The 13,068-nt window shown below is 42.7% G+C and overlaps 1 protein-coding gene across 1 annotated transcript in view; it reads right to left on the bottom strand.

The window, feature by feature from the left end:
• Nucleotides 1–10,676, bottom strand: part of MLIP (muscular LMNA interacting protein) — a 108,726-nt gene extending 98,050 nt beyond the window's left edge. The window contains exon 1 of the mRNA XM_065632160.1: nt 10,471–10,676. Within this exon, the coding sequence (XP_065488232.1) occupies nt 10,471–10,533 (63 nt within the window). The 5' untranslated portion in view covers nt 10,534–10,676. The remainder of the gene's footprint in view (nt 1–10,470) is intronic.
• Nucleotides 10,677–13,068: the final 2,392 nt, after the last annotated feature.

Genomic DNA, 13,068 nt, shown 5'->3' with positions numbered 1-13,068 from the left:
TCTCAGACCAAAAAAGAGCACAGTTTTGGCTCAGGAGCTTTGCTGAGAATTACCATCTCTTTGGTTGATTATCACTTAGTTCAGCTGATGTCTGGCTTTTGATCTGGATGTATTTCAAGGTGCATTTACTGAAGAAGGATATTGAGACAGTTCTTGCTTGAGGCTGAAAACCTAATGATTTTTCTAGCATGTTTGTTATATAAAATAATCACCAATAGCTATATTTGTAAGAAATAGTAAAATGGTGATAAATGTGCTGTCAAAAACTTTTTACGAGATGTATGGAACCACTGTGAAAACAATTTTTAATCTATTCAACAGGGAAAACATTTTTGATGGCTGTTTCCACATTCTTCAATTGTAAGTAGTTCAGGTGAATCCAACTGATTTATTTCACATAATTTAAAACACAGCAGTTAAAAATCCCTATATTTTTTCCATGTTTGATTTCTAAACTTTCTTCATGATCAAGATAAGAATAATGAAAGAGCAAAGACAGAATGGTAAGGATTCTGTCTCATAGAGACAAATGTGAAATTGTGGGGTTTGTTTATTTGTTTCTGTAAATACGTCAGCTCGGGAGTATGAATACATTCATTTGTGTACAATTCAGGAGATGCAAATCTTCAGCCTGCTGCTTTCCACTTTTCAGAACCCTGAACAAACTAAAACCTGTTGAGCAAAATTAATTTTTCACCTAAATTCAGCAAATCTGCTTTTGTCCGTTTTCCTGAAGAACGGATCTTCATTAGTTCAATCTATATTTAATTAATCCTTTTAAGCTGACCAGGTATGGATGAATATAGTAAAAATGCCATCAGAAAGTATTTTGCAGTAGGTACTACATGTCACCATCAAGTCCTTTGGAAAAAGCCACCAGTTAACTCTCAACAATGAAGTATTTAATGCAGAAAGGTTTTCTGTATGACCATCACATTCAATCAAGATCAATCTTGTCTTAAAACAACATCATCAAATAGAGCTGATGACAGGATGACCGCTGCCAAAACGTAAGATGCGTTTTTTGCTGCTGGACAAGACGTGATAGTTCAGCTTTCTGTTTCATGATAGACATTTAAAAAAATCAGATGGGAACAAAAATGTATTGTGAAAATGCAGAGCCATTGTGGAAAGCCGCCTTCCTCTGAACAGAAAGTGGCCTGCAGATTTGCTTGTGCAGTGTTGCATATGCTGTGATGGCATTTGCAGGGCTGCACTTCGGTAACTCCCCTGCCTTGGCACACCAGAATATGCTCCCTGGTCTCTCTCCACTTGGACTGGCATGGCATGTGACCCTTAGAAAGGCAGGGAAGGCTGCAGAGTGGTTACTAGAGCATTTAGTATGCAATGCAGCAGGTTGATAAGCTAGCACGCTTCTGTCTGCCTGCCATAGACAGTCTTCTGGCCAGCTATCATGCTCAAAGGCCTTTATGCCAATGTAAACCAAGCTGAAAAATGGGTGTCTTCCAAATATGCACAAAGAAAATAATGTTCATCTGAAAACCAGTATTATTTCAAAGAAGCAGAGAACCAGATGCCCTTATATTTCAATCATTTTACTTTGGAAGACTTTGCTCTTTCTGGGTTAGTGTTTAAAGTGTTTAGACTCAGTGTCTAAAACACATTTAGGAAAGTTATTTTCAGAAGCAATCACTGATTATCAGCCTTTAAAGAGATTATAATGGTGTATCCAATGGAGGGCAATATGGGCAAAACACACTGAAACGTTATGCATTTCATAGTTGATACAAAGCAAACATGGAAGCATGTAATTACTTGTCTACCTGTTGCCCTGAAAGTCTGGCTCAGTTAAGGTCCACCTTCTTTCTGCATTTCATTAACCACTCATTTCCTTTTATTCTGTTCATTGTCAAGTAGCTCTGTTTCCAAGAATTCGTATCAAAGTAACAGATTTAATGTCACTGCTGTATTATTGAGTGCTTTCAGAATTCAAAGGACAGTGAATTGAAAGCAGTAGGTTTAAAATGTAAGAATGAGGAGGTTTTAACAATGAACACAGTCTCATTGTATATCCACATTAAATGTATTAAAGGTCTCTTGCAGATGGAAGAATCTGTTGGCATGTTTCCTGACAAATGCAGTCATGCAGCTTCAAAATCAAAGAATGAAAGAAATTTTGTTTGGAAGAGACCCCCAGAGGTCAACCACTCCAGCATCCAGCTCAAATAAAGACTATTGCCAAAGTGAGGTCAAGTCAGCTATGGCTTTGCACAGTTGAGTCCTGAAAATTTTCCAAGGTAGATACTCCAGAAATAGCCTGGTTGTGCCAGTGCCCCCTGCACTTCTAATGAAGGAACTTTTCCTCATGTGCGTCCTGAATTTCAGTGTTAGCAGAAGCAACGGAGAGTGAACATCTGCCCAAGTATCGTCCATAACTCACTCCCACATTCCTGATGGATATCTTTTAAAAAAAATCATGATTTTTCTCAATAATGGTCTCTATATCCAGACTTATTTGTGGAAATGATCTCTGGCCCGTCCTAACTCTCAAGCTATACGTGGATACCATTCAGGCAAATACTAAACTGATACCGTACCACAGAAAAATCTTTTGATTTGACTGAATTCAAGAGAGTTCCAGTGCCTAGAAACATTCCCCAAAACTGTTTTAATTCATCAGCAAGGGGTGTCTCTCCATGCTAATTCTCCTAGTTTTGCTGCCTCCCCCAGAATGCAATAATTTGAATTGCCCTGCATGACTGCATTGCAGCAGTTGATCCAGCTGTTACAGAGACTCTTATCTTTCCTCACCCCAGAAAGTTAAAATATGCAATTCTTACTTGTTCCTAAAAAGCCTGTTTTATCAACACATTAAAGTCCCTGCAGGAATCTGCTGCCCTCCTCTTCTGAATCCATGCATGAAATTGCATGGTAATGTCTCATATAACCCCCAGCCAAAAACGTGCTGATGACGTCTCTCCAAGATAACTCTTTTTCCACTGATGCAAACAAAGCCTACCTCAAGCGTTCCAGCAGTGCCTCTGTGGGACTGGCATTAGGTTAAAGAAAAGGTAGCAGAAACTCAAGTAAGGCCAGGGCTAAGTGACAGAATTAGAAAGTAGGGCAGACCAAGATCCAGTGCTTCCCACTTGCTTTGGTCCTCTTGAATGTCACATCAACAGTGGTAAATATATGCTGGTACTTGCAGCCTCCAAGTTTACTCCTTCCTCCTCTGTGATCACCTGCTGGAGTAATCCATGCCTCCACAAAGCTCGGCAGGAATACCTCATCTCTTGGTATGCAAGAGGAAATACTGATCCTCTAGCTGGGGTGCTGTCTTGGCCATCTGACACCTGCATGGTGAGACGCGATTGCCTCCACACTAGGGTCTTATCAGCCTCTTCCTGGAGCCACTGTGGAGCCTCAGTCCTGGTCTTCAAAGCTCAGGGATATTTGAAAGTTTGTCCCATGACCAACCCTTTTAGTTGAGGTTGCTGTAATTTGGGACAGGGTAGCACAAAATACCTTAAGTGTGACGACTCACCCAGCTGAGTTCAGCTGAGAGACAGAAGCTCTCAGAGGTCACAAACAACATCTAAAGCAAGAAATAAAGCACTCTTCTTAGATAAACAGGAATCATTTAAATGCATATATACATAAAACCTTCTCTGACTATATAGTTATGTGTGTTTATTTCGTTTCATATGTTATGCTGGAGATGAGTATGATGCTCATACTTCAGTACTGAATTATCAAAGTGAGGAACGGACTCAGGCAAGCAATGTATTTTTAGGAGTTTCTTTTCTGGGTACGTGTGTTTTTAAAGGAGACAGAAGTAAAAAAGTCACTGTGAAGTAAACTGTCTGAGAAAGAGGATTTAAACAAAATTTCTCATTTTTCCTCTCACCTTTACCCTCTTGTCTAAACCACATAAATCAACAGCCACCAGCCTGTCCTCTGTTAAGGGAGAGAACAGACAAAAGAGGGGGAGGGTTTTGTATCTGGCAGTCCTCTCTATACTTGCCACTGGCTTCCTCACAGGGCGTAACCTGCTGAAGCACCTGTACGTTCTGTGCCCCGGGCTGTATTGCTGTATTTCATGTCTGAATCTCTGCCATCCTCACCCACAGCGATTATCACTTTCTCTCTCCAAAGAAAGAGAAGATGCTTGGCTGACCTCAGCGGTGCAGTTCTGTGATCTTACACTGCTGTCCTGGCTAGATGCATACAGGCAAACCCTGAATCGTACATGGACGTGAGATACCAGATGCACAGGGAATCTACAGATCTGCTCCTCTCACAGACACCAAAGCAAGTTGCCTCCCTTGAGCAGCAAGCACGTCCTTCCCATCTCAACCTTTCCAGGCTCACTTCCCTCACCCACCCCACTGAATCGGGAGGGGCCTTTGCTTGTGGACCCCAGGAGAAGAGGCTCACAGGCTGGTGGGTCACACAGGCGTAAGCACAGCTCCTCTCTGATGCTGTAGGCAGGAGCAGCTATCCTGAAGTTACTCCTCTCTGATGCTGTAGGCAGGAGCAGCTATCCTGAAGTTAGTCAACTGTAGAGATTTCTGCTGTTGCCAAAGATGATCCTGCTGTCCAGGCATTTGACTCCCTGCATCTGCACAAAGAAACACTTGCTCTTCCCTCAGCTCCTCTTCTTTCCCTGCTGCTTGGCACTAAGAGCTTTTACCGTGCTTCTCCGGCCGGTACTGCAGCCACCCCTACTTGCTCATCTGGCCGCTCCGAACACTGCAGCCATGTTGGGCAGCTGGCGGCACCTGCTCTGAGAGCCTAGCACATACCTGGAGGTAGAACGAGAGAGCACTGGCCATGGATGGGGTTCTGCTCCCAGCAAAGAGGGGAGAGCCTGACCCCGGGGGCTGTCCTGCTGTCTCTGCCCCTGACGCCAGCTCTTACCAGCACGAGAGTGAAGATGACCTGGTGGAAGAGGTCCCCGTCTGTGGGTGATTGCATCCTGCCATGCCCATTCCCACCAGCCTCCACCCATCTCTCCTCCCCTTCTGCTCTTCAGACAACCCTTCCTGTCCCATACTCGGTTCTTGCCTAGTTTAACAGGCAGCTAAATCAACAAGTAAACCTGCAAGCAGGGCCTGTCATGACCATATTAGCTACCACCTTCCATCTTGTTTGGGCTCCTTTAGGTGCCAAACTTCAGGAAATGGGCTGTCTTCTCTGAGGAGACTTCCCACACTTCCTGCAGAGAGGACATGATCTTGACAGGATTCTTTCTGTTGCTACCAGTGTGCAAAGATTAATCGTTGTTTCACTTGGGTGAGCTTGATCCAAACTGCCGAGCTCTGCATGAGCTCTATCAAGATATTGTTTGGGAAAAGCAAATGCTGATTCTCTGAATGACGTCCTGCGGCCATTTCTTACAGAGTACATCCTCTCATCTGAAAATTAACCTTAATGCCATTTCAAGCAGTGCATGGCATTCTTTCTGATCCATATATTCATTTGGTTTAATTTATTTTCTCTGTATGACTGTACTTTTCTTTATCACTACTTAATGTAACAAGAAAGTAAAAAAAAACCTTTTATGAAGATTGAATGTTCCCTGTTAAATGTAACAACGTAAACATTATTTTAAATGCACTACTTCTTATGCTATATTTTCACGGGGAGAGAAAAAATCAAATAGGAAACAAAAGTATGAAATATAACTAAAATAATTTCAAATAACAGAGGCAGTCCACACTAATGGAGGAGGATTTCAGAATGTAAACAGACTATTTTGAGCTGAGCCATCATTTCAAAAGGGAAACTCTAGAATTACTCTGTCATTCTGAGCTATGCCAAAAATCAAAACTATGAAAAGGAAAAGAGTCCATCTGCTTAGTCCAATCTATTTTATAGTGAGTCATTCTATTTTCCCATCACAAAGTGGGCCCTCCATTATCTTCCATTTCCACAACCACCTCCACACAAAGACTCTCTTTACGATGAGGCTGCCGAGGAGTCTTCCTCCAGGAAGCGAGGACAAGGATACTTTTACAAATATTAAGTGAAATAGCCTGAAGTGGTAGAGAATTTTCTGTTATTTATCTTATCCACAGTAAGCAGCAAATTTAAAGGTACAACACCACTTAATAAAACTGTCTGTGAGGTTGTCATCTATGGAGGTTATACTTTGAGCATGAACTGGTCTCTATTTCATTGACACACTGCAATCAGAATATTTTCAGGATGCTATAAACTTTGTTCTTTTGAAAATAGGTAGAAATATTTGTAACAAATTATACACCCAGGATTTGTCTTAAACACATATATATATATATGTCATAGAACTATGACATTGTAGAAATAACTGAGATGTGATGAGATAGCTCATGTGGCTATAGCACTGCAATGGATGGACACAGGCTCTTCAGAAAGACAGGGAAGATGAGGAGAGGATTTCTGTGTGAAGTGGCAGCTTGGATGTGGGGAGCTCTTGTACAAGTTGAACAACAGGGCTGGATGAACACTTGTGGGTCAGGATGAGAGGAGAGGTCAGGGAGGGTGACATCGTGGTGGGAGTGGGCTGCAGACAGCATAACTGGGGTGAAGAAGTGGGAAACACCCCTCACGACAACTTTAAACAACCCAAAGTATCTGGATCACAAACCCTGTTTTCTACAGAAAACTTTAGCTTCCCTGACACCTGCTGGAGAATAAAATGGCAGGATAAGCAATTCAGAGGATTTCTAGGGGGTGTCAAGGTTAGCCTCATGATACAGGCACAGGACAGGCCAACTGGTGTCATGCACAGCTGGATCTGTTATTCAGAATTGAGGAAGAAGTTGGCTGGGGACGTGGTACTCAGTGGCAGGCTTGGCTGTAGCAACTGTGAAACAGTGAAGCTGAAGACCTTGTTGGGGACTGAGGAAGGTAAGTACCAGAACACAGACCTGGGGCTTTAGGAGAGCTGACTTTGGCTTATTCAGAACCTGTTAAGTAGGAAGGCAGCTTGGAAACGGGAGGAGTGTGGGAAAACCGTCGTGTCTGTAAAAACAATCTCTTACACATGCAAGACTGTCCATGCTGATACTCGGGAGGACAAGCTGACTTATGAGGACACCAGCGTGTCCAAGCAGGGAGTTTGTGACTGAGCTGTGATGCAAAAAGGCAGCACAGGAGGTCGAAGAAGGTATGGATAAGACTGGGGTGACTCAGTGGTATATTTGCCTCAGCCTTCATCAACACAATCTCCCAGAGCTCTGTGCTTAGCAGTAGGGGTTAGGGAGAAGGAAAGCAACCAGCAGTGGATGAGGATCAAGGCAGGGATGGCTAGAGTTAACCCATACCTGCCTGTGAGAAGAAGGTGGTTGGGAACAGCACTTGGATTTACCAAGGGGAAATCATACCTGACCAACCTGATTGCCTTCTATGATAAAGTGACTGGATTTGTGAACGAGGGGACATCATTTACCCTGACTTGCCTCCAACATTGTCTCCTACAATATTTTCATACCCGTGCTAGGGTGTGACAGCCTGGGTGGTGGACAAGTAGGTGGCTAAAAAGCAGGTTGGACAATTGGACTCAGACATTCGTGGTTAGTGCTTTGTACTCTTCTTGGAGGACAATAACAAGTGGAGAGCTGCAGGTCTGTGTCCTGAGACCTGTCCTGTAGAACAGCTTCATCAGTGACCGATATGAGGTCATGCAGGGTACTCACCAGGTTTGCAGATAATGAACTGGGGGGAAAAGTCCTGCCCAAAGGCAGGGCTGCCGTTCAGGGGGTGATGGCAGGCTGAAGGAATGTGCCAACAGGAGCACTATGGGCTGGGAAGGGAGGGCTCCTGTCAGCGATCCAGGCCTGACTGCCTGGGGGCAGCTCTGCTGAGGAGACACTGGGGGTGCAGCGAGGTGAGCCTGAGCCAGCAGAGAGCCCTGGCAGCAGGGATGGCCAACAGCATCCGGGCTGTGCTGACAGGAGCACAACCAGTAGAGTAAGGGAAGGAATTATCCTCCTCTGCTCAGCACTCACTAGATTACATCTAGAATAGGGAATCCAGTTTTGGGCCGTCCAATAGAAGACTTCGAAAGATTCAAGCACGTTCATTGGAGACCACTAAGACGGTCAGGGTTGGAACACTTGCTCTATGACTAGAGACTGAGGGAGCTGGGCTTGTTCAGCCTGGAGAAGAGATGGCTCCTGGGGAACCGAATAGCAGCCCCTGTCCCTGTGGGAGGTTATTGAGGAGCTGGAGCCAGGTCTTTTTACAGCAATGCACGGCAGAAGGAAAGAGAAACGGACAAAAATTGAAACATGAGAGATTTTGACTTAATCAGAAGTGAAAGTTTTTCCCCTTGAGGACAGCCCAGCAGTGGAGGAGGTTGCCCGGAGGTTGCCCAGATGTTGTGCAGTTTCTGTCCTTGGCGGTTTTCAATACCCAATTGGATAAAGCCCCAAGAAGCCTGGTCTGACTCCATATTTGTTTTAAGCAGGAGGTTGGCATAGAGAACTCTTGAGCTGCCTTTGCACCTGAGTTGTCCTATGCCCCTATGAAATATACATAAAAAAATAAAGTATCATCCAGTTATGCATATATAAAGTATCATCCATTTCATAGGCTATAATATTGAAAATGGATGCCTCATGGTGGCTATAATATTAAACAGTTTGTGTATTTGCTATACTGAAGTTAAATATGTGAACAGGCACCAACAATAACATGTACAAAAAATATCTGTACCACAGATTGACACGGCCCCCATGCAGTGTTTGAATATTGACCTGACCTGCATGCAACAAAGAGAAAAGGGCGGAATCAATAAAAGCCCAGGAGATACAAAACCAGGAAAAAAATGTGGAGGCAAAGCGAAATCCATCTAGCAATGGGAAAGAAAGGCATTGAGACTAAACAGGCGAAGAGAGGGAGCGGTGGATGGAGAGGAGGCTCAGGCTCGGCTGGAGGGGCCGGCGCCAGGTGCGGGTCAGGGCATTCCTCCACTGTCAGCGGAGACCCCTGAAACTCCCCCGGTCCCCTCGCTGGGCACCCGCGGGGATGTGACCTGCCGCTGCTGACGGGGCTCTCGCAGCTCGACACGTTCAGACGGTTCGGTTTTGAATCCACCGAACACCGGGTGACCTGGCGTGGGAGTTAATGTGGCTGCCATCGTGGGGTCCCTGTTTGCACCAGTTTGCTGTTCTTAAAATTAGTAAATGGCACACACAGAGAAAGACATCAAAAGATCATTAGGGTTCAACATGAAGCTGTCTGCATTTTGGAAAAGGCTCACTTAAGGACGTCTGTTCAATTCTTTGTGCATCAAGATGCAGTCTACAATTAGATAATCATACTGTCTGATTACATATTTTTTCCACACATGAGCTAGAACAAAATTTCAAAGGTTTTCTTTGAAAGCTTTCCTGAAGCATTTGTTGAATTTATAATTGCTTTTAATTTTGAAGAGTTTTCTGTATATTTTATTTTTCAACCACAAATTCAAAATTAGGTCACTGTCTAAAGTATTAATTCACTAACGAGAAAATAAACAAGTAAAACATTAGATAATATTCATATTATAACTTCATGATGAAGGTTTAGCAATGCTCTTTTGGCTATTACTCTTTAGACAAATACTCCTTTTCATTTAAGAAACAAACAAACAAGCAAGCAACCAAACCAACCAACCAAACAAAACCACCAAGGTACTCTAAGTCCAGGTCACTACTTTGTTTCAGCACTTCTCATGTTTCCTAGCCAATGCACCGTGCCTCAGTGAAGTTGTATTTAAAACTGATAACTAACATTCAAGCTTGTTAAGTCTCACTTCACTGAGGCTAGTAGAGGCAAACATAATTAAATGAGAGTAAGTCCTGGCCCACCATGAAATCAAACCAATGCAACACCACCACTATTTAAGACAAGTGATAAAAAATTCAGTGCTAGTTTGTTTAACAAAAGTGATGGCCACCTTTCTTCACAGATTTGTAAAGCCAAAAATAAACTTCCCTTTTTGTGATTTCAAGAAAATAACCTTGTTAATGCAAGACAAATTACTAACTGCATGTCAAGCCCGCGCTAATTAGGAATAAGCTGTGTTTTGACTGTTTTCACTTTCTGTTAATAATTTGTTTTGGTCACAGCTCTTTTCAGTAAGCTCTAGACACAGGAAAACAATTTCTTCTGCCATTTACTGATCTAAAGTTACGGAAAATAATGTGCAAAGACATGAAATACTGCTTCAGGAAAAACCCAAGAAAACCACAGACTAATACCTATCAGTCTGGGTTATGATAACAAATCAATGCTGAACTAGATTTCAGTTTTTACACTTCACATGCACACAAAACGCATTCACAAGTTTCCATAATTTCAACAGAAATGTACCATCATAATTAATTTAACATACATGAATGAAGTTTTAATCTTCAAGGTCAGTGTTTAAAGGAAGACAGGAAACACTCCTCTAAAGTACAACAGATTATTTGTCTTTTCTTCTTATCATTAAATTAAAAAAAAAAAAGAATATGAACATTTCTCAACATATCTTACCGTTTGCTTTTCCTCTAAAGCTTCTCTTCCTGAGACTTTTCTTTCATGTTTTCCTAACTCCATTTCTCAGGGGAAAAAAACACCCTAATATTCTGAGCAGAAGTGATTTAACCTGACTACATGTTCAATACTCCTGTACTTTTGGAGTCAGGATAGAGAAGTATCAGGCAGCAGTGTGGTGATTTCTGGTCAGCGCATGTTTCCATTTATAGCCGTTGAAAATCCACAAATAGAAGTGTGGAGAGAGGGCAAGCAGCTGCCTCCGATAACAATAAATGTTGGTTTGGAATCACAGCAAATTTTTTATGAGGGATTTTGGTTACCAGCCCCATTCACTCTCGCCTTGCCCCCTCTACGCCAAAAGCTCAGACTGAAGAAGTCCACGAAAATTAATAGCTATGTCGCAGTAGCACTAACTTGCATTCACAGAGATAATTAAGCAAGTGAAATGACAAATATGATTAGCTGGCACCATATGTTGTTATGTAGAGACAAAAGGCGTACAGAACAGTATTTTAAAATGCTGCTTTAACATGACTATTGACCTTTCCCCATTGAGTGTTTGGGACTGAGCTATCCTAAAATACACTCATGCAGAGTGTACTCTCCTTTTTTAATATCAGGACATGACATCTTGGATTTTCAAAATGCAGAAAGAATTGAAAAACGTTCAGCAGGCACTATGAGCACCCCTAGATACAAGAAATTACCAGTGAGCAGCTAAAATGGAGCTAATACCCATACAGACGGTGGTTGTGAAGTCTGTTTTAGTTGACTGCAGAAGAATAACTTGGCTCTGGTTCACAATGATAAAGTCAGGAGGCCAATATTAGAAACTGCAGTGCGGGGGGAACCTCTCGGCGGCTCTGCTGTGGATGCCAAGGTTTATTACACGCCCTCCAGTTGCCACATCAACTGGGCTCATGTTGTCTCAGGCGATTCACATACAAGGCTGGTTCTGCATATATCAGCAAGGGAAGGGGAAGCACAACGACACAGAATGACACACAAAATGTTTGCTACGAGAATACGCTCTCTGGTCAACCTGTGGTAGTCCTTTGTAAAGATGGCAGCTTAAGCATCTCACAAAATCCCTATTAAAGAAAACACAAACACCCTTTCCCTCTCTTCCTCTTAACACACTGGTAAAAGAAGATTCTTCTAAAATAAATAAATAGATAAATAAATAACTATAAAAGCCTTCTTCATCTATCATTTTTCAATTCTCTTTGTGGAAATGACGGCCAAAACTAGGCATACTCCTTTCTACTCTGCTTGTTTCTTGACATCTGCTATACCTACATGACTTTTAGAGCCCCAGGTAGGAAGAAAAGTCAGTCGAAGAAGTCACACAACAGTCTATACAGTCTAGATATGAATAGCTGATGAAAAAAAGCTTTAGAGTGTTCCTGTTCTGAAACACTCTTCAGAAAAGAAAAACTTACTCCAGTGACAACTATTTTTCTTTAGTCTCTCTTTTACCGTCTTTTTCAGAAGTGTAAGGCAGCCAGCAAACAAGTGAATGTGGCAAGGCAAACACTAAGAACCAGTCAAATCTACAAGGGCTGCCGTAGTAGAGGGAATAAATATGAGCTTGATGTCATAAGAGTAAAAATACACCTCACTGCATCTCCTGGAAATGCTGAGATGAAAGGAGCAAGAGTAAGAAACATATTAATAATACTCATAGGAAAGCTGTAGTTCTCTGCTGTTCAGCAGGCATGCAAACAGTATTAAAGAGTTTGTATCTCCAGAATATTTTTTGTGAGGCTGAAATTTATCCCTGCGGCAAGGGACTTGCATAATGCCTTTGTACCGTTTAACGTCCTCAAAGGACATCTTCAGTAGGATTCAAACAGCAGCTTATGTTACGCTGCTGCTTACATTACCGACCATTCCTGTGGCACAAGTGACAAACCTGAAGTGCCTTTGCACCCATTAACCTGCCCATTTGCAATGGTTTTGAATCACTCACAAGGACCGGAGCATCTCAGGTGGGCGCGTTCAGCTGCGTGTGCTGGGTGCCCTCCCCAGCCCTGTCCCATCAGTGACGGGGACACCCAGCTGCCAGCAGGGTCCCAAATGGCAGCTCCCAGGGGAGTCGCTCCCTCCTCAAGCTGGAGAGTGGGCACCTGTGGCAGAAACAAAGCAGCTGTCACTGGTGAAATGAACCAGCAACATAGCACCCAAGAGACATGTACGTCCATACAGACTACAGCAGCATTGGCAGACTTTATCTGGAGTTTACTCTATGTGTAACTTAGCACTCTTACTAACTACCCTACAACTTAAACCTTCAATCATGTTCATACTTTCTACTTCCAGATACTGTTTTCAAGCATCAGCTCGCCCACGTGAATGTTAAAGGTGATCACCACAAAAAGACACAAGGAAGTGACTGTGAATTGACTTCACTCATAATAATTCCAATATAAGATCCTGTTTACAAGCAGGTTTTCCATCATTATTCTTGTAAAGGTGTCTAATAGCACTCACAAGAAAAAACGTAACGCCTTTTCCATTCATTGTGTAGCTGCTACAGACTGAACACTGGATTCCATAAGAAGGAAAAAAAAAGGTGAAAATTAAAATACTAAC

Source organism: Caloenas nicobarica, chromosome 3 (assembly GCF_036013445.1).
Source record: "Caloenas nicobarica isolate bCalNic1 chromosome 3, bCalNic1.hap1, whole genome shotgun sequence".
Classification (NCBI taxonomy): Eukaryota; Metazoa; Chordata; class Aves; order Columbiformes; family Columbidae; genus Caloenas; species Caloenas nicobarica.
The sequence above is the reverse complement of the archived record's forward strand: the minus strand, read 5'-3'. Positions and strand labels throughout refer to the sequence as shown.